The sequence below is a fragment of the Branchiostoma lanceolatum genome, chromosome 9 (genome assembly GCF_035083965.1).
Source record: "Branchiostoma lanceolatum isolate klBraLanc5 chromosome 9, klBraLanc5.hap2, whole genome shotgun sequence".
Lineage (NCBI taxonomy): Eukaryota > Metazoa > Chordata > Leptocardii > Amphioxiformes > Branchiostomatidae > Branchiostoma > Branchiostoma lanceolatum.
In genome coordinates, this window is record NC_089730.1 from 21,707,262 (window position 1) to 21,729,120 (window position 21,859).

The 21,859-nt window shown below is 44.6% G+C and overlaps 1 protein-coding gene and 1 pseudogene across 1 annotated transcript in view; both read left to right on the forward strand.

Moving 5' to 3' along the window:
- The first annotated feature begins 853 nt into the window (after nt 1–853).
- Nucleotides 854–4,958, forward strand: LOC136442743 (uncharacterized; annotated as a pseudogene).
- Nucleotides 4,959–6,766: 1,808 nt separating this feature from the next.
- Nucleotides 6,767–21,859, forward strand: part of LOC136441551 (superkiller complex protein 2-like) — a 30,479-nt gene continuing 15,386 nt past the window's right edge. The window contains exons 1-17 of the mRNA XM_066437898.1: nt 6,767–6,858; nt 7,331–7,452; nt 8,017–8,123; nt 9,033–9,150; nt 9,506–9,692; nt 10,169–10,243; nt 11,066–11,178; nt 11,789–11,857; nt 14,846–14,980; nt 15,556–15,701; nt 16,509–16,655; nt 17,289–17,373; nt 17,716–17,822; nt 18,585–18,731; nt 19,584–19,677; nt 20,191–20,403; nt 21,078–21,188. Of these exons, the coding sequence (XP_066293995.1) occupies nt 6,816–6,858; nt 7,331–7,452; nt 8,017–8,123; nt 9,033–9,150; nt 9,506–9,692; nt 10,169–10,243; nt 11,066–11,178; nt 11,789–11,857; nt 14,846–14,980; nt 15,556–15,701; nt 16,509–16,655; nt 17,289–17,373; nt 17,716–17,822; nt 18,585–18,731; nt 19,584–19,677; nt 20,191–20,403; nt 21,078–21,188 (2,019 nt within the window). The 5' untranslated portion in view covers nt 6,767–6,815. The remainder of the gene's footprint in view (nt 6,859–7,330; nt 7,453–8,016; nt 8,124–9,032; nt 9,151–9,505; nt 9,693–10,168; nt 10,244–11,065; nt 11,179–11,788; nt 11,858–14,845; nt 14,981–15,555; nt 15,702–16,508; nt 16,656–17,288; nt 17,374–17,715; nt 17,823–18,584; nt 18,732–19,583; nt 19,678–20,190; nt 20,404–21,077; nt 21,189–21,859) is intronic.

Consider the following 21,859-nt stretch of genomic DNA (forward strand, 5'->3'; position numbering starts at 1 on the left):
AAGTAGTCATCACGTAATTCGAATTACGCAACGCCATAAAATACTGCAAGCAATCCGCCAAACAACCCCCCTCCGGCTGTTGAATGGTTCATTCTCACAAACAGGTACTTGGTGTCCAAAAGGAAAACAAAGAGAGTGACGTACTGGGCCCGCCATCGACAAATAAACTTTGTTTTGATATGGTTAGGATCTGTGGCCTCCCCCTGCCCAAATTCAACGTGTCCGTAATAAGCTTAACTAAACGACTTGTCCCTGTAGTGAGCTTGCTGGACAAAACTTACGTGACCAAACTGAAAGATATGTGGCATAGGTGTGTAATCTGACGTTTCGGTGAGCCACTGTGAATGGAGGCTGTCCGAATGACGGGACAATACTGCAGCCTCCCATACTATCAAGAAGAAAGGTAGTCTAGTAGATTACAATACCATACATTATATCATGTTTTAATCATAGTATTTAATTTTACAGCAATAATAGCAACAAGTTTCATAATTCTATATTTCACATAACCTTCCAAGCTAACACCCCTACCCACCTAATGCGATCATCCTTACGTCACCCATCCAAGATGGCGGGGTGGTATCAACAATATGATACCATGGTTACGCCCCCCCCCTCTCCCCTCCTTCAAAGCTCAAACGAGCCGACGCCAACATATCTGCCACAAAACTGTTACATTTTAGTTCCGTCATACACTGCTGCTGTTTTAAGAAGTGAAACTACTTTCTCGGTCGTCTGTTTCCCAACCACACCAACAGGTGGCTAAACTAAACGGTTACCCTTCTCAAGTTACGTACAGAAACTTGAGCAGTTCACGCCTGACTACATTTTGGACATTCACTCCGCCGCCGCCATGGCCAGAAGTATGGATCCTTTGTACACCCCAGGTACGGCTCGGGGCGCTAAATTGGCAGCTCTGCTGGTGGACGAGGGGACTTCCCTACTCAGGGAAATATTTGAAGGTGAGGTCGAGAAAATGAACCCTCCAAGTCTTCGTCAGCAGCTAAAGAAGAATAAATGGCGCTTCTATCGTGGATTCAACACGCAGGGTAAAAAGCACAGGGTGAACTTAAATCCTGGTCAGAAGAAAACACTGTACCCACCCGGCGGTGATGTTCCAGATACTGCACAGGGGTTCGACATATCCTTGTTGGAACTCCTCTTGAAAGAACTCGTGTGGTTAGAACTCGGTAGAGATGCACCGTACTCAGGCGAACGGGACAAACTTCGGCAGTTTAGAAACAACAGTTATGGACACATTTCAAGCACGGACCTGTCTGAAGAAGACTTTGGCAGACTGTGGGAGGAACTGACTGAAATCCTGGTTGCCCTCGGCGGGGACAGAGACAAGATTTCAGAAAGACTCAGCTCTAGTATTGACCCGGAACAAGAAGTAGATAACTTTACCCTGCTAGAGCGTCTGTACAAGGAAGACATGGAGCTCAAACACTTTCTTCACAATCTGAAGGGAGGGCAGGGAAGTCTGAAGGAAGGACAAGAGGGTCTGAGGGAAGGCCAAGACAGCCTGAGGGAAGGGCAAGGCAGTCTGAAGGAAGGGCAAGACAGTCTGAAGGAAGGGCAAGACAGTCTGAAGGAAGGACAAGGTAGTCTGAAGGAAGGGCAAGAAGAGTTGAAAACTCTTCTTTTAGAGCACGTCCGTAATAACCAGAGCCCGGGGGCGAGCACCAGGCCATGTGCAGAACCAAGCTGCAACACTGACCAGGAGCACACAGGTAAGTTTTGATTCTCACGGGTAGTTTCATCTACATAAAAGGGGGTGAGGGTGGTGGATATACGTCCTAAATTTAAGGCCAATATGCAGGTACGGTAGGTGATTGCAGTATTGCACATATATAAGGGCTGGCTGTTAACACCCTTAAGCTGCCAGTCCCGGTTTTATTAGGGATACAGAAACATCCCCTGTGTGCCGCTCCCGGTTATAACCGGAATTGGGTATTCACCAGAAGAAAACAGCATTGCGAGCGTGTAGCGCTCGCAGCCTGGAAGCTAAGGCAGTTAGGGCCTCCAGCCGTTTCGCGGATCCCGGCGTGAGGGAGGTCAGGGCCGAGGGTCAAACATTTTTGATTCTTACTTACCTGAAAACCTGGCAGGTTACAGGTTAAAACAAATGATGGCAGATACAAATGTAAGACTTTGTCAATGATATAGTTTTGAAACATTAAAACACAATGAATTAAATTTTTCCAATTTCTATCTACTGACAACCTCCCCCCCCCCCATTATTTAAACAAGATTAATTCAGTTTAATAAAAACCTACGTATACTTCAGGGTCGCCTGATCTGGCTGGTGACGTCATTGCCTCTCTGAAGGACCTGTACGCTACAGAGTATGCGCATGTGCGGCCTCTTCCGTGGTGCGAAGACCTCAGCCTGCATCTGGAGGAAGTCTACACCAACCTGCGGCTCCAACAAAGCGACGGTAGAGGGAGCTTTCAGGACACAGACACTATCGTAAGCTTATCGGATATTTACAATCCAAGCGTCAAGTCAGCTGTCAGAAAGATACGAGTAGAGGGGGACCCTGGTATTGGGAAGTCGTGCTCTTGTCAGAAGCTTGCTTATGATTGGTCCCGTGGGAAACTGGACAGGTTTAAGGTTGTGTTCTTTCTGGAAATGCGACACTTAGCTGGGAAAGTAAAAGATGCTATTTTTGAGCAGCTCCTACCAAAGGACACAAAAATGACCCCGGACCAGCTCTGGTCCTACATCCAAGAGAACCAGGAAGATGTTCTCTTCATCCTAGACGGTCTAGATGAGCTCAGTCAGACAGCTAGGGAAGTCACAGATGTGGTGGACTTGATTCAGGGTAAAATCCTCAGGAACTGTCATGTCCTGGTGACCTCCAGGCCGTACCACCGTGTCAAAGACCTGGAGAAATGTCACCAGTTCTACAGAATCGCAGGCTATAGCAAGGAAAATTCAGAGAAGTTCATACACAAATATTTCTACAAGTATCCAGAGTCTGCCTCAAGACTGGTGAAACAGGTACACAATAATATAAATCTGTCAAAAATAGTAGTAAATCCCCTCAACAATGTGCTCATGTGTGTTGTCTGGGAAGATAACAACAACGAATTACCTTCTAGCAAAGCTGAACTTTATGAAATGATTGTTTTGTCGATTGCTAAGCGATTCTGAACGAAGAGAGCCCTCCCAATGGAAGGTGACAAACTTTCTCCTGACATAGAGGAAGCCCTGCGAGGCCTTGGAAAACTGTCATGGGATGGGTTACAGTGGTATGTGGTCCAGCTCCAGTTTCACATAGCTTCTATTACAGAAATGTTTGGCCCCACTGCCGATATCATGTTGAACATGGGACTCCTGACTAGAGATTATTCTTTCTCTCGAATCAAACGCACCTGCTTCTGCGCGTTCCTGCACAAAACGTTTCAGGAATACATGGCTGCTTGTTATATTAGTAGTCTGTTCACGGATGGAAGTAGTAGAGAAGAGGGGATGAAATGTCTTCGTAGTTTGTTTGGTTTGACAAAGGCTACTGACATCGACAAGACACCGATTCGAAGTAGTAACTTCAAATACAGGGAGGTTCAGAACTGGTTACTTTCGATCCTAGGTGAGAATGCAGACCCGCTGTTTGACATGTTTGCAGAGGAACTAAACAAACCTCAAACTGATAAGGACAGGGAAGTTTTGTCGTTTGTGTGTATCATGTGGCTCGGGAAATCTTGTGTAGGTGTTAAAATGGCTGAGATTGTAGCTCCTTTCCTGTCTCAGCACATAACTAACAACATGGGTGATTTGAGTGAACACTACGATCGTCGTAGTGATAATCGTCATATCAACTGGATTGTAGGTTTGACTCACGTACTGATCTGTCAAAAGAAACTCGATGAAACCAACAACCCGAGGCTGACACAGCATCTGACAATCAAGTGCAATTCTGTAGGTGCAGATTCTTCACGAGGACAACAGAAGCTTGACATGCTGGAAAACACATTATCAGACTATGACAAGATGCGCTCTGTAACGTTACTTGGCGATAGTAGTTTTAGGGCTCTTGGTCGTACTTTCTCCCCACTGTGCACATTCATACCTCGGTGTGGAATAGAAAGTGTGTCTATCGATATCTTTCTTCCGGCACTGTTAAGTTCTCTGGAACAGCTTTCAGTGTCACCAAGGATTGAGCATATAAGATTCACTGTAGTTGGTACCTTAATGGCTATGACGGGGCCAAAGCAAGCTGCAGACTTCTCAGAATACGACAGGCTGTTAGCCCAAATGATTCAAAAGCAGAGCTGTCTCAGGTCCTTGCGGCTAGAGATAGGAGAGTGGTATCGTGGAGATCCTGAAGCTAGGGGATTCGGTAACCTAACAGAGACCCTACGGAGTATCTCGGAACACACAAGACTTGAAGACGTTGATTTCGAGCTTCCGTCGAGCGATATGTTAGGTTTAGCTAAATTTAGGTTCGAGTTTGCTGGTTTTGATGAAGGTGTGGAGATGGTTAAGTACAAAAGACATGAGACATTCGATGTGTATCCGATGATACACAAACTCACCGAATGTATAAAGAAAAACACGGTGCTGAAGACACTTAGGCTTAAATGGAGGAGAATCGGTCAGCTCCAACAGCCTTCAAGCAAGCTTTTCTATGGAATCTGCAGCAATCAGTCCTTCTCCAACCTGTGTTTGGCGATGGAGGAAAACCGAACTCTGGAAACGTTGGTGGTTGATGGGATGTTGTCTGAATCAAGGTGCAAAGCAAAGATGGTTGCCAAGCTGGTGCGTAATAAACCCAGCAACTATGCGGAACTCAGTGTTACCATGGTTAACCGTCCGCCTGCCAAAGCCTTCGTTACGTTTCCGGCTCTTTTTGTGTCTAGGGCAATGAGCGACAGAAAAGCTGGAGAACCCAGTGGGTCATCATCACCACAGCAGTAGAAGCCTTCATATTAGTGAGCACAAATGTCACTTAGTTCCCAAAAAGACAAGTTGAACTGTCCTTAACAACAGTTAAACATACTGAGGTGGTTACTCGTGCCTTTGATATACGACTGCTAGCACACCATACTAAGACGTGTACGTCAGAGGAAACCATCTGCTTGATGGAATCGAACGAAGTTTCGATTAGGATACATGTATCCAAGGAGGTTATATAACCTCCTTGATGTATCTTACATATATATGATCTGCTAGTTGCCACTAGTTATGATTAAATCAAGGATTTGATTAAATAGAGCATTAGAATTCAAAGTGAGGGAAGTGAATATTTTTTTCCCCGAAATGTATCTACGTACCTTCGTATCAAGTTTCTCAAAAGTCTATTATGAAGTGAATATATAGACGCTAAAACAGAAACGTCAACTTTAGAATTTACATCTGACAAGAGCACGACAATACCCACATTTTGATACAAAGCTTTCTTCACTAAGATGACATGTATCTTATTCAGGTGTTCCTGCTTACACATTGTAACAATTTAAACATTAGAAATATGTTAAAACATATTTCATACTGATGTGAGTATGATAATCCATACTTAAAGAAGAAACAACTGAACACTCAAGTCAAAATTGTGCAACATTTATGTATGTACATATAGATAAAAGAACATGCCACAAAGGTTTGTTTATAACAAGGCTGATTTTGCTGTCAGGCCGGTGCGTTACAGAAGTTGCACATTTACATAGATAATATATAGAGATTTGTAGGAGGAACTTTACCCTTTGCCTTTGTGCATTATGATAGATATGAAATACAATTCCTTCATTCAGTTGTAATCAGCACGTTGAAAGGGTCCAAGCTACCGTAACTTCGTTATGTCATAGAATATTTTGTACACTATGAAGATCTATACAGAAAGCAGTGTGATCAGAATTGTATGAGATGAGTATTCGTATTGCATGTCACCTCTAGTACTTTGGATACTTTTACCTTTGGAGGTATAGTGAGTGTGCCTCATAGGATGATACATATATAAACTTCTATCTACACAATGCCATGATACATGAGCGTCAAATGTATGTTTCTGCAATGGATCATTAAACAATAAACAACAGATGTTGATTTCATTCATGCTGGTCCCATGTCATTTTATTTAAATTTATTTTGTATTAATCTAATTCACAGGTATTTTTTATATGAGTAACGTTATCAGGTAAAAAGCACAATTGCCTATATAAAGCCAAAAACGTAACAAGAGTAAAGGCACAATATCAACATGCATACACTACATAAATACAAAGTGGATAAAAGAAAAGTAAATTTAATTGATTGTATGATCATACCATGAACACGGCAATTTCTAAGCAGATCTATCGGTGTCAATGACAGTATCCAAAGGGCAAAAGCAGTATTACTGGCCACCGGCCGTGGCTTAGCTGCTTCGCCCTTTGGATACTGTCATTGCCACCGATATGATCTGCTTGGAAATTATGAATAAGGTACCTGCACTGTGTAACGTTAACGGGCAAAGATCTCCCGGGTGGGCAAAGTTGGCCAGGCGGGGGCAGACCTCACACTTACCGAGCAAACCCAGCCTACAGTCCGGGGAGAGACTTCAACGGTGACCGTGATTAGGACGGCCCGTTAGACCGATACCTGAGGCTGGATGTACGGGGATCGGAGGGCGTCCGGCCCTGAGCCATACATCCACGAATTATAACCCGTATTAAAAACCAAACCAGTAAATGAATAAATAAATGAATGAATAAATAAAAACCTAAATTTTGCAATGTCATCAAAAGATAGCGAATCTCTCAGTCCTTACCTGACCTTCGCAAGGCCGATCTGACACGTGCCATCAGCTGGGCAGGGTCAGAGGTCAAACCAACATGGCGGCCGCTGAGCTGGAAACTTTGGAAGCGCAGAAAACAGGTAGAGTTTTGGGAACACTTTGCTCGGAAAACTTTAACAAACGGTAGCTATGAATAGACACTGGTCTCAAAAGCTTGTAGCATTGTCAGTTTATCCCCGACGTTCCATGCTTATATTCGTTGCCACATTTTTGCATGAAGAGTGGGAGGGGGGCGTTCCACGAAAGTGCAAAAAGCGGCGATAGTTCATCCACAACACATCCACTACCGTTGAAGCATTGAGCAGCTGTGCAGCTTATATTTTCTACGAGAAAATCTTCCTGGAAATTTTTAGATAAAAAAAATGAAAGATGCATCTAACTGAACGAACTAAAAAGTGACACTTCGCCATGTGTAACCCAAGAATTATGAAAATCATTTTCATGTGTATGGAAAGACGGAACTATTACACATTGACACCTTTAGCTTTAATACGGTATATATAGTCTTTGATAAGTATATTTTGATGCAACAAAACTATTGCCCTTCCCCAGCCCCTCCCTCTGCAGAGTTACTGGACTGTCCCTTCTCCCTGCTGGAGGTGGGCTGTGCAGGGAAGGTCCACGTGTGCCCTGGGGGGGATGCAGCAAAACATCCACTGCCACCGCTGACTACGGTAGGGGGCGCTTCTTCTGTTTGACTTGATTTATTTGTTTATTAGTAATGCATACCCAGTAAATCGCCCCGTGGCGTGACACACCAGGTTTGTACTGAACAGTACAAGCTGCGTATCTGGACAGATCTTATATGATCCACTCACACAGGGAAGGACCCCTCTATTCTATGTATAAAGACATTCATCCAGCGCTATAAGATAGTCACGAACATGGACTTCCTTCAAGGATTTACATTATACATGTACTAATACTAGTAAGTGTACTCATTGGTAGTTCCATTGCCTTTCCATGATGTAAAATCAACCAATTGATTAATCATTGAATTAATGGGTTCAACTTTATAGTGCTGTATAGTGCTGTATAGTGCCTACTAGATTGTAAAAGCTACAGAGTTATTACTGGTATGCTAGTACTATACTGAAGAAGAAGCTTTAAGAGTCTATGTAGGAACTGAATCATAAATGCTATGCTATACTGTAAAGAAAAGTTTAAAGGAAAGTGTAAAGTGATGCCAAAATGCACAGAAAGCTTGGACTGATTTGTTGCTCCATGTTGTGCTGCAGCTCCCCCATGGGCTGCCGCCGGTACTGCAGGAGCTGCAGGCCCAGTTGCGAGGCTACCTGCAGCGTCCCGAGGAACTCCCCATACACGACTTCCAGAGGGCACAGAAGTGAGTCGGTTGGTTGGTTGGTTGGTTAGTTTGTTGGTTGGTTGGTTGGTTGGTTGATTTGCAGACACACAATCAGAGACTCTTGAAGTAACGGAAATGAACTAAACGAACGGACACGGACCATGAACCAGCTTTCGCCCTACTTTATGTTGTATGTTGTAGAAATTGTATATTGCTGTACCATAAACATGTAATGATTTTTGATAGTTATTAGGACTCAAATGACTGTGTATCTCTGTTATATTGTATCTGACCCTTACCTCTTCCCTCATGACCTCAATGAAAAGCGGCCTGCGTGCCGATTTGAGCTTATCATGAATAAACAAAGGTTCAAACAAACAAACAAACAATACTTCCAATAGTGCCTACCAATACTATAAAGAGCTGTCCAATGGATGGGACACTGTAACCTCTTTGTTGCACAGTTTCCCTGGTCCAGTGAACCTGGCCTGGGTGCCAACCTATTCCAGCTCCCTTTTTTTAATGGGAGCAAGTATACAGGAGCCCCAGTAGTTAATCGATTGGCTCAGTAAATTGATAGAAGCACATTCCACAAACCCCTTCCTTGTAGTGTTTTTTTAAAATTATTATCGTGTGTGTCAGTCTTTGTGCTTAGATTGCTGTCTCCGGTATTGGGTCGAGTTGACCAGGGCGATTTCCCCTTGGTACAGTCAGTTTCTGGGAGTGAATGCAAGTTTTCTTCCCTGTGCTCTGTATTCATGTAGCTTGAGTACCAGCCTCCGTAGTGACTGCTGGCTCAAAAGGATTTTTTTTGAGCCAACGGTAACTACATAGGCTGGTATTCAGGCTAGTATTCATGATGTCCTCTTGATAGATTTTCAAATCAAAATGTTTGAGAACCAAACAGCTAGTTGTAGTGGCCTAATAGAAACACTCTCTCCCCCCCAGGTTCTGGCCGCGTGAGAGAGACCCGGAGTCGCTGTACTCCGCTGAACTCTGCCCCGTCCAGACCACACTTCAGGTGGAACGGAACCCGACCTCGGGGGAACTTCTTGGCTACAAGGAGGTACGAAACTCTAGCCTGGAGTCCAGCCTTCTTAGCTTTAGTCCGCTACCCAAGGTCCACTCCTCGCTTCTTGGCTAAAGCTAAGATGCCTGGACTCAAGGCTAACAAAATTCTTTTTGGCATAGAATTGGTATTTAAGTTGTATTAAGCTCACCATACATGTTTTATTGTTGTATTTCAATGTTAGTATAAAACTTGGCTTATGACAGTGAAATATAGCAGTTTCTGATAATATTCAACCATGACAAGTATCATATTTCAGATCAATTTGTGTTGTTAAATGTTAGTCTTAAAAGGAGACAGTAAGGGTATTTAGTGCTTTGAGACGTCTTAAATTCAACATGCCTTCCTTCAGGTGTACGTCCAAGACACAGGGATCTCCGCCAAGAACTCGCTGTCACTACGGCGCCCACCCGGACCCCCCACGGAGGCCACGCGGGGGAGCTCCACTAACTACCCCTTCTGGCCGGGGGGGATGGACGAGCCGGACCTGGGGACCGTTCTTGGGGAGGAGGGGGGAGGGGCAGTCGATTTTCAGACAGGTGATTCCAGCATCGTGTTAAGAGCTTACTTTGTGATGTGTGGAAACTTTCTGACTACTGTTTAACCTTTAGCACGCTGAAGTAAACATTTGGCACCCCATTCCCTATTGGTTACAGAGTTAGGCAGCAGAGAGAAGGTTAATACATTCAAGTGGCATATTGGTGGATTTTTTTAAAGCTATGACGTAAATTGGAACTCAATTCATTTCATCATCATTAAGTTAAGGTTTATTAAGGTGGCCTTTTGGTTAAGGTGTTTGCCTAAGAACCAGGAGGGACTGAGTTTGAATCCCTGACAGGTCCCAATGTTGTGCCCCGAATGGGAAAGGTACTTAACACCAACTGCCTCACTCAACTCAGGTGATAATAAGCAGCTATTACCGGCTTGTTGTTTTTATTAAGAAATAGAAGTTTTTTTTATTTTGTCTGAGAATCGACCAACACGAGTTAAACATGTCTTTTGATATTTTTCACAGACCTCCTCTCTTGTCCGCCTGGGTTTGAACACGGAGTCGACTTCAAGAAACTGAAGAAGAAAGAAGAACAGTTGGGTAAGGTTGACTTCAGACTCTTCCTAGTTCAGTGTCATCAAAAATGTAAAGATCTGTTTCAACTTGATATTCAGTGTCAATATCAAAACTTCACTCCATCTGTATTGTAGTTGTCCTTGTCAGCAGGGCTAGCCCTTTGTAATAGCACCAGGCTAGTTGGTCAGCCCTGGCTGTGTGTCCTGAACAGCCAAACTAATAAATAAATAGATTTAATACAGTGCTAAACTTCCTTCCAACACTAATGTATTCACGGATCAAATTTTCAAAAACCATGATCAATAATGACAAAAATTTGATCCGTGAATACCTAAGTGTTGGACGAAAGTTTAGCATTGTATTATGATTACTACCAACACAGATGAGCTTCCATGATAAATAAATAAACTGTTTGAAAGCAAACCAAACAAATAAAGATATTGCAATCTATTGTCACAGTCATCTCATAGCCTTAACTTGAATAATTTCAGCCAGTTTAGATGTAGAACGTCCCGATTGATGAATACCACACTGCCATATCGTGTGAAGCTCCTTAATTTAATGTGAACATCCAATACTCTGTAGAACTGTTTCTCATATATATCTTTAAACTGCAAGTAAGATTACAAGCCTTGTTGCATACAGTACACTGCAATCTAAACCTCGGCCTACAAAGGTGTATTTTATTGTGCATGTACATGTATGATGTATGAAAATAAACCAGTTTACTTACTAAGGAGGTTTAATAGGCCTTGCTTAACCTAACTGTTTGTGCACGCCCTACCTTCCCAGTTGAACGTACGTCTGGAATTTTTGTTGTTCTGATGAAGTTTGGTTCTTTTGCAGCCAAGATGGCGGCCCCTTCCCAGCATGCCCCAAACGTGCTGAACCTGGCGGACATCCTTGCAGGGGATGATGGGATGGACTGGAGTGAAGATGAGGAGGAGGAGGAGAAGGAGGTGAGAGAACTGGTTGCCAGGGAAACAACTGTGTCTTCAACGGAAGGATTATGAGAACAAAATGTTGTCTTATCATCTCTAAAGCTAAAATTCTCCGTATATCACTTTTATTAACCTACTTCCTAATGATATAGAAATCTTTATTGACACAACAAAAGTACAGCGACTTTCGTAAGGTCTTCTACAACTATACATGCAAACAACAACAATGGGATACAAAAGAATTACCCTACGTACAAGTATATGAATAATACAAAATGTCGAGTTTAACCCATCACTTGTATCAAAGAGTCAGTGTGTATAGTTGGAGAAGAGATGCCCCCTTAGCAGGGAGAAGGTTAAGATACTAGATCTGTTGATGTTGGAATGTTTGATTGAGTTAATTTAAGGATGTATTGTGTGTTATGAACAAAACAGACATTTTTGGCTTCAATGATACTCATTGTTATCATCCTTGTATTTTTCTCTTTATGTAATTTGAATATACACAATTTTTGTATGTAAAAATATGATGGTGTCAGAGCTCAGAGGCCAAGAAAGCCTAGAAAAGTAATCAGCCTTTTGTAGGTGCGTTTCGTGTATACAAGTTTGATATCCTACTTTCCAACAGGAGGAGAAAGAGGCAAAGGAGCCGCCGACACTACAGAGGACAGACAGTCTGGAGAACATGCTGCCTCAGGTATGGTTGTCTGAGCTGTTCTAGTTCTGCATTCTTCTTATTTGCTTTTTTCTATGATTCATTTTGTAAGGTTTGAGGTCATTGAGGTTATACAGGAAATCTATCTTTCTTGCTTTTGTTCTCAGGAAAGCCATGCTGTTCAGGAGTCCAGCACTCCCAGTCCACATTTAAATATTGCTTTTTATTTCCAAATGTTGGTGTTCTTTACTATCGTTGAATAAATTCATCAGTCACGTTTACTTGACAGTTACGAGAACATTCTTCGAACAGTGACTAGAAAATGGTAGCGAAAATACGCACCTCCAAATTTTCGACGACTCCTGTCCGTCTTGTTCACGGAGTGGCCTAGTCTCGCGAGAACACGAGACTAGGACGAGACTTGTGACGATCTTCTTGCCTCCCCCGCCTCCTTGCGGAGTAGGGGTAGGTAGGACTTGGGCAGCTCCCAACCTCCGGTACGGTTAATCCCAGCGCGTTCCAACTGGATGTGGACTGCCTCTTTGATCTTCCTGTGAGCATTACGTGACTCGAGATCTACGATCTCTACGATGTCCTGGATTGGGCCGTTGGTGACCCTGTGTTTTGTTTTTAGTTCATGCTGGCTGAGTGCGGATATGCCGTCACTACAGTCTATGGACTTTTGATGTTCCTCAGTCCGTTCTCCTAGGGACCTCTCTGTTTCACCCACATATGCCTCACCACACTGTTCACATGATATTTTGTAGATGACGCCACACCTCTCACTTGGAACTAAAGGGTCTTTCGGTCTGACCAGAGCATTACGTAGTGTATATCCAGGTTTGGAAAACAGGCTGACGTTGTGTTTTGCGTACACACGTTTCAGTCTCTCAGTGACACCTTTGATGTAGGGGAGTACAGCAAAACTCTTGGCACGTCGTTCCTTGTTTTGGGGATTGTGGTCCGTGGTCACCTTTTTCCTAGCGTTGTTGTCCCCCTCTTTGAGCGCCCATTCTGGGTAGCCACAGTGACGGAGAGCTTCTCTAACTCTTTCTTTCTCTACTGCTCTCAGGGTGGGGTCTTCTATGAGTGTGTCCGCCCTGTGCATAAGTGTTCTCACTATGCCCAGTTTTTGATGTACCGGGTGGTTTGAGGACCACTGTAAATACTGGTCAGTATGAGTCTCTTTACGGTACACGTCTGTAGTGATGGAATTGTCAGGGTTCCGCATCATCATGACGTCCAACATGGGGAGGCGACCGTCCTTTTCCCTCTCAATAGTGAACTTAATGCTGTCATGTTGTTTGTTGATGTTCGCGCTGATTCACTACTCCGGTGTCATCCACATATCGACCCCAAAACTTGGGACGATGGGGGGCAGTGTCGAGGGCTTTTTGTTCAAACTCCTCCATGAACAAGTTGGCTAGCACTGGGGACAATGGTGACCCCATCGCCATGCCGTATGTCTGTTCATATATGGCGCCATTGTACTGAAAGTATGTTGTGCTGACCACAAGAAAGAGTAGTTCCCCGAATTCCTTGGGGGTCAGCAGGGTACGGTCCTTCCAGGTAGGGTCAGCCTCTGCTCTCCTGGTAGCCATCTGGACGACTTCCTCTCCCGGGACGCTGGTGAAGAGAGCCGTAGCATCGAATGAGGTAAGTACCTCCCCCTCTTCCAACTTAATTCCTCGGATCTTGGTAACAAGATCTTTGGAATTCTTAATGTGTTCAGCAGTTTGTCCCACAAGGGGCTTCAACAAGTCGGCCAGGTGTCTGGCTAGGTGGTATGTAATTGAATTAATACCTGACACGATGGGTCTCATCTTGAGTGGGTCTTTGTGGATTTTTGGTGTGGCGTAGAACCTAGGGGTAGCGTCTGACGTGGGGTATACAATGTCATACACCTTCTGGTCTAGGTGCCCTGCTTTCTTAATCTCCCTTAGCTTCTTCTGTAGTCTGCGCTTAAGTTTCTTGGTGGGGTTGGTAGGGCCAATGACCTTGTATGTGTCCTTGTCATCCAGTAGTTTTTCACACTGTTCCACATACTCGGTTTTATCCATGACAACTACCGCCTTACCCTTGTCTGCTGGGATGATGACTATGTCCTTATTTTCTTTAAGGGACTTGATGGCTTGTCTTTCATCTTTAGAGAGGTTGGGCTTTGGGGGTTTGGCGTTCAGTAGTATGCCTACTACCTCATTTCGCAGTAGTGAGGCTTCTTCCTGATTTAGTTTTTGAGCGGCCACCTCAGTAGCTGTGACGATCTCCTTGACTGGGATGGACCTAGGGGTGATGGCAAAGTTCAGGCCTTTACCTAAAACACGCATTTCACTGGGGGTGGGTTTGTATTTTGACAAAACTCTTACCCATTTTTTGAGTTGGGTGCCGGACAGGTCAATGTTATCCTTGTCTCGATGAAGTTGTGGGCCACCAGGTTTCGTGGATTGTAGTTTTTCCAGTTTCCTTATCTGCGACATTTTGGAGCGCTGAAAGGTCACTTCCTGTGACCTTTGCACCTGCGCCCTGGCTCTATCAAACATGTCCGGGTTATCGGCGCCATGACAGCGATTGCGAAACGATGAACCGTACCGGAGGTTGGGAGCTGCCCAAGTCCTACCTACCCCTGCTCCGCAAGGAGGCGGGGGAGGCAAGAAGATCGTCACAAGTCTCGGCCTAGTCTCGTGTTCTCGCGAGACTAGGCCACTCCGTGAACAAGACGGACAGGAGTCGTCGAAAATTTGGAGGTGCGTATTTTCGCTACCATTTTCTAGTCACTGTTCGAAGAATGTTCTCGTAACTGTTCTTTACTAAAATTCCAAAACCCACTTATCATTAAAAACATGGGACTTTTCATCAGCCACTGCCTCCAAAGAAGAAGTCAAACCCCCCAGTAATGTTGTCTGTAGAAATATTAGCTAGAAGCATAGAATAGACACTCGCTACCCTTGTCACATTTCCTACTGTTTGTATCATTGCAATTAGCCTACGGGCAGGAATTGGCGACTAAAACTTCCATTGTTTATTCTACAGGAGAGCGAGGCTGCGGAGTTACCCATCCCCCCACCCCAGGGGAAGCCCCCCCAGGAGGAGCAGTGGGCGGTGAAGGTGGACATCAGCACGCCTGTGTCCGACTTCCACAAGAGGATCCCCAACCCTGCCTACCAGGTCAGACAACCGGGTTCATCTTATGTGCTTCTGTTTTCATTTTTTACCTCCAGAATACATGAACAAACCATTAAAAGTTGCTAGGAGGCCACCATCAAAAGTGTCCCCTTTATTGCTGACACTACCCACATACTGAATGTCATAAAAAACCATGCACAGATTCTTGAGTTATACTGTCGACAAACACACACGCACACACAAGCGACAATGAAAACTTTACCTTCTTGGCAAAGGTAATGAACCATTATACATGTACAATAAACAGTGGATTAACGTCCCATTGTAACTTGTGAGGACTACAAGCCTTTCCTGTTGCATACAAATGAGGAGGTTGACAACAGTCAAGTTTCAGAGCTGTGTGTGTTTCATTTGTTTGTTTGCTTGTAGTGGCCGTTTTAGCGCAACATGTTCCCCAAAACAACTGGACTATGCACTTCTGACTATTCTGGTTCACTTTGCACTGCAGCTAGCTAGGTGTCACTGCTGACAATATGCGGTCCCAGAGGTAAAGTATTGTCACATACATCATACATGTGTGTGATTTTGTTTATTGTTTGTTTGTTTGTTGTTTGTAGTGGCCGTTTGAGCTGGACGTGTTCCAGAAGCAGGCGATTCTGCACCTGGAGAACCACGAGAGCGTGTTCGTGGCCGCGCACACCTCCGCGGGGAAAACCGTGGTGGCCGAGTACGCCATCGCGCTGTCACAGAAGCACGTCACCAGGTACTAGAAGTTCTTACATGTAAGAAAGGCCGTAGGGTTTGCAGTTATTTGGAGTTTCTTTTAACACAACCAGGTATTGATCTCACCTGCTGACGTTTCGGTGTCTGTCAAACACCTTCTTCAGAGCTTCTGACTGGAGTACTGCTTCTCACCGCTATAAGTAGCCGATGTAGGTGGCGCTTTTGCGGCGAGAACGTAATCCCAAACGTGGCTGAGCTTGTATCCCCCCTGACAGACACCGAAACGTCAGCAGGTGAGATTACCTGGTTGTGTTAAAAGAAACTCCAAATATCCTATGTTCTACCAACCTTATGAAAAGTACTAAGGGTTTGCAATTATTTTTGCTGACATTCTACTTTATTTTACGTTGTGCACCCAAAATTCTTTCTGTGCATCTAAATCTTTAGGTTAGGTGAACCTGTTCCCAAAAATGAATTTCGAGCCCTGAGTCATATTCAACTGGAAAACTTGAACTTGAAATCAGAATCTGAGTGCCTTGGTGCACAGTTACAGCATCAGTCGTTTTAGGGGTTTTGTTACTCATAACAGCTCCTTGCTCATGCATGGCAGACACTATTGGGTTCATGGCCAATCCACACAAAGTAAATACAATCAGATGTTATACAGCCTGCTATTGGTCCATTCAAATGTAACATGGCCTGCTGTTGGTCCATTCAGATGCAACACTGAGCCATTGGCCCATTCAGATGTAACACCACCTGTTATTAGTCCATTAAGATGTAACACATGAAGCTATTGGTACACGTACATTCAGATGTAAAACGGCCTGTTATTGGTCCATTCCAGGACGGTTTACACCTCACCTATCAAGGCCCTGTCCAATCAGAAGTTCCGGGACTTTAAGCAGACGTTTGAAGATGTCGGTCTGCTGACGGGAGACGTCCAGCTGCGACCTGAGGCGGCCTGCCTCATCATGACCACCGAGATCCTCAGGTAACCCCTAACCCCTGAACCCTGACCCTGCCTCATCATGACCACCGAGATCCTCATGTAACTCCTAACCCCTGAACCCTGACCCTGCCTCATCATGACCTCCGAGATCCTCAGGTAACCCCTAACCCCTGAACCCTGACCCTGCCTCATCATGACCACCGAGATCCTCAGGTAACCCCTAACCCTGGTACGCACCCTGAACCTTAACCCCTGACCCTGCCTCATCATGACCACCGAGATCCTCAGGTACGCTTACAAACAAGCAAACAAACAAACAAATGCATCCTCTCTGCTAACCATGCACATATTCAAACCCAATCCCCCCCCACCCTTCCCCCTGTTTTTTTTTCCTCATACAAGACGGACAGCATGTAAATTGATTGACATGCAAGGCTACCAGACGAGTTTAATTGTTAATCCATAGAGCCTATTGGAGAGCTCTGGTTGCGATTGGTCCCCCCCACCCCCCACCGCCCCACATATTTTGGATGCCCTGCTTCTAACTCCTACCTAAAAGCCTGTGTGGTGGACTGTTACAGACATTGGCATATGTCCACAATAGCGTTTAGGCGGGGCTAGACGCTTGTTTGTGTTTACTTATTTCCTGCTCTTTGTTGATTTGTTTACCTGCAGGTCAATGCTGTACAACGGATCGGACGTTATTCGAGACCTGGAGTGGGTCATTTTCGACGAGGTGCATTACATCAACGACGCTGAGGTAAGGTCTCCCACCAGAGTTTCTTCTGTGATTTTTTACGTAGGCAGACAGACACCCTCAGGCTGAAGGGGCTGCAATTCCACCAGAAAAGTTGATACAACACCAGGAAATTTCATTCTTATAATGGTGAAAAGCTGTTACCTGACACCTGTAGTGTGTTACCTGACTCCTGTAGTGTGTAACCTGACACCTGTAGTGTGTAACCTGACACCTGTAGTGTGTGTTACAGAGGGGAGTAGTGTGGGAGGAGGTGCTGATCATGTTACCTGAGTAACCTCCTGACACCTGTAGTGTGTAACGTGACACCTGTTGTGTGTAACCTGACACCTGTGTGTGTTACAGAGGGGAGTTGTGTGGGAGGAGGTGCTGATCATGTTACCTGAACACGTGAACATCATCCTGCTCAGTGCCACAGTGCCCAACACAATGGAGTTCGCAGACTGGATCGGGTGAGCAAACCACTTCTTCCTTTATCTGCTTGGTATCTGAATAAGACCTGATATATCTCTCCTTCTTTTGACATAAAGGTTCGTACACAGAGCAGTGAGTGAAATCTTTACAGCATTTCTGGTATCCAGACGATCTACGTTGTTATCATTCCCTCCAATGACTCACTGTTCTCTCTCTTATTTCTCACTTATAACAGCTAATTGTATCATTTCCAACCCAGCTTCAGAGCCATTGCTCCTTTTTTTCTTTCACTTCAATGGAGAAAAATGAAAATGTTGAAAATGGCCCGGCATTGAAATGTGAAAATAGTTATTTCCAAAGATATGAGATCTTTGTTCTGAATGCTGATTTTTCTTGTGTCTTAAAAGTAAGAAAAGTTTGAGTGGGCCACAAGAGTTTTTTGTACACAAAGTAAGTAAAGTATCTTGTATAAGAACTCATTCCTGCACCAGGCTATCCACCTTTACAACAAGGCAAATCAGTACTACCCATACTGTTAGTTTAATTACCAATGATGTTTCTAGACGAGTAGATTTTGCTCTTAACTGTGTACGGATATTGGAAATGTATGCGCTGTTATATGTTATGTTATGTTACATGCGTATTGTTTTTTGATTAATTGCGGATGCTGATGTGTACAGTGTTTGTGTAAAAATCAACACAATTCAGCTTTTATGTAACGCTGCAAGGTTGATTTAATAAACTGAATTGAATTGAATTGAATTGTAGAAGTACTTAAAGCTATTTTGTTGAGTTCCCAGGAGGACTAAGAAGAAGAAGATTTACGTGATCAGCACGCTAAAGCGGCCGGTTCCACTGGAACATTTCCTGTACACGGGGAACAGCAAGCAGACCAGCAAGGAACGCTTCCTCATCGTGGACTCCGCAAGGAACTTCCTCACTAAGGGGTCTGTCTGTTTGTCTGTTTGTTTGTTTGTCTGTCTGTCTGTCTGTATGTCTGTCTGTCTGTCTGTCTGTCTGTCTGTCTGTCTGTCTGTCTGTCTGTCTGTTTGTCTGTTTGTCTGTTTGTCTGTCTGTCTGTCTGTCTGTCTGTCTGTCTGTACACGGGGAACAGCAAACAGACCAGCAAGGAACGCTTCCTCATCGTGGACTCCGCAAGGAACTTCCTCACTAAGGGGTCTGTCTGTTTGTCTGTTTGTTTGTCTGTCTGTCTGTATGTCTGTCTGTCTGTCTGTCTGTCTGTTTGTCTGTCTGTCTGTCTGTCTGTCTGTCTGTCTGTCTGTCTGTCTGTCTGTCTGTTTGAGCCTTGTCCTGTCTGATTTTCATTGAGGTCACCAGTAGAGATGCATACCTTCCTCACTAAGGGGTCCATTTGTTTGTTTGTCTGATTGTTTGTTTGTTTGTTTGTTTGTTTGTTTGAGCCTTGATATATTCATGGCTAACTCAAATCAGCTTGCTGCAGCTATTCAATTTTCATTGAGGTCATGAGGGAAGAGGTTACTATTCCTCAATAGTTAACAAAATCATAGGGGAAGAGGTCAGACTAAGTATGAGAAAGATACAAATCTGAATCTTTGTTATAATATTATGTAAATTCTACATTTATTGACAAGAATTTGGAGTCCTCATACCTCAATGAAATGAGTTTCTGTGAATTTCTTGTCTAATGCATGACTGAATTTCTCACTGATTCAGAGTATCGATTTTCAAACTGGGTTCCATAGGGCCAGAGATGTGTCTAGACCAGGAAATTGAAGACAGGATAAGAGATAACCTTCAAGTTTGATAACTTATCACAGGTACTATGCTGCGATCGACGCTAAGAAAGCCCGCGCCTCCAAGTCGTCTTCCGGGTACGGAGCCAAGGGCACCAGAGGAGGGGACCCCAGACAGGTGGGGTTTTTGGTTTAGGGAAAAATCCCAAGAATCTACTGTAAGCTGTGTAGGGAGAGTACTCTGCACAGTAAAACAACACAAAGTGGGGATTGTAACACAGCCTATGTTATGAGACAGTCCATGTTATGAGACAGACTATGTTATGCATTCCGACAATCAGACTATTTTACACAAATTTGACTTCACGCAAGGTTTATTAACACCTGTACCTAACCAATTTCTCACCTGTTGTCTCACCTGTGTCTCACCTGTTGTCTCACCTGTTGTCTCACCTGTGTCTCACCTGTTGTCTCACCTGTTGTCTCACCTGTTGTCTCACCTGCTGTCTCACCTGTTGTCTCACCTGTTGTCTCACCTGTATCTCACCTGTCGTCTCACCTGTTGTCTCACCTGTTGTCTCACCTGTTGTCTCACCTGTTGTCTCACCTGTTGTCTCACCTGTTGTCTCACCTGTTGTCTCACCTGTTGTCTCACCTGTTGTCTCACCTGTTGTCTCACCTGCATCCCCAGGAGAAGAACGTGTGGCTGTCGATCATCCAGGCGATCCAGCGGGACGACAAGCTGCCCGTCGTCGCCTTCACCTTCTCCAAGCGGCGCTGCGACGACAACGCCGCCATGCTGACCTCGATCGACCTCACCACCGCGGCCGAGAAGAGCGAGGTTCACATCTTCATCCAGAAGTCGCTACAGAGGCTGAAGGGGCCGGACAGGGACCTGCCACAGGTTTGTTCATTCATTCATTCACTCACTCACTCACTCACTCACTCACTCACTCACTCACTCACTCACTCACTCACTCACTCACTCACTCACTCACTCATCCAGAAGTCGCTACAGAGGCTGAAGGGGCCAGACAAGGACCTGCAACAGGTACGTTCACTCATTCACTCACTCACTCACTCACTCACTCACTCACTCACTCACTCACTCACTCACTCACTCATCCAGAAGTCTCTACAGAGGCTGAAGGGGCCGGACAAGGACCTGCCACAGGTATGTTCACTCATTCACTCACTCACTCACTCACTCACTCACTCACTCACTCACTCACTCACTCACTCACTCACTCACTCATCCAGAAGTCTCTACAGAGGCTGAAGGGGCCGGACAAGGACCTGCCACAGGTACGTTCACTCATTCACTCACTCACTCACTCACTCACTCACTCACTCACTCACTCACTCACTCACTCACTCACTCACTCAATCATCCAGAAGTCTCTACAGAGGCTGAAGGGGCCGGACAAGGACCTGCCACAGGTTTGTTAACTCATTGTTTGATTCATTGATTGATTCATTCATTCATTCCTCAGTCCCTCCCAGTGGAATCCTGGGTCTCACCTGTGTTATCTCACCTGACTTGTATTCTCTCACCTGTATGTTGTCTCATCTGTGCAGGTAAAACACATGCAGGACCTGTTGAAGCGCGGCCTGGCGGTGCACCACAGTGGGATCCTGCCCATCCTGAAAGAAGTCGTGGAAATGCTCTTCAGCAGGGGACTGGTCAAGGTGGGAATCTCTCATTCTCTCTTTCAATCAGTAACTCCCTCACTCATTCACTTATTAACTGTGTAACTCCCTCCCTCATTCGTGCATTCATTCACTAGAACTGTTTCTCTCATTCATTCACTCACTCATTCGTTCTGTAACTCCCTCACTCACTCATTCACTCGTTCATTCAGTAACTCCCTCATGTCACTTATTAACTGTGTAACTCCCTCCCTCATTCACTCATTCATTCACTAGAACTGTTTCTCTCATTCACTCGTTCATTCTGTAACTCCCTCACTCACTCACTCATTCACTCGTTCATTCAGTAACTCCCTCATTCATTCACTTATTAACTGTGTGACTCCCTCCCTCATCCACTCATTCATTCACTAGAACTGTTTCACTCACTCACTCATTCGTTCTGTAACTCCCTCACTCACTCATTCACTCGTTTATTCAGTAACTCCCTCACTCATTCACTCGTTTATTCAGTAACTCCCTCCCTCATTCATTCACTTATTAACTGTGTAACTCCCTCCCTCATTCACTCATTCATTCATTAGTACTGTCTCTCATTCACTCGTTCATTCTGTAACTCACTCACTCACTCGTTTATTCAGTAACTCCCTCATTCATTCATTTATTAACTGTGTAACTGCCTCCCTCATTCACTCATTCATTCACTAGAA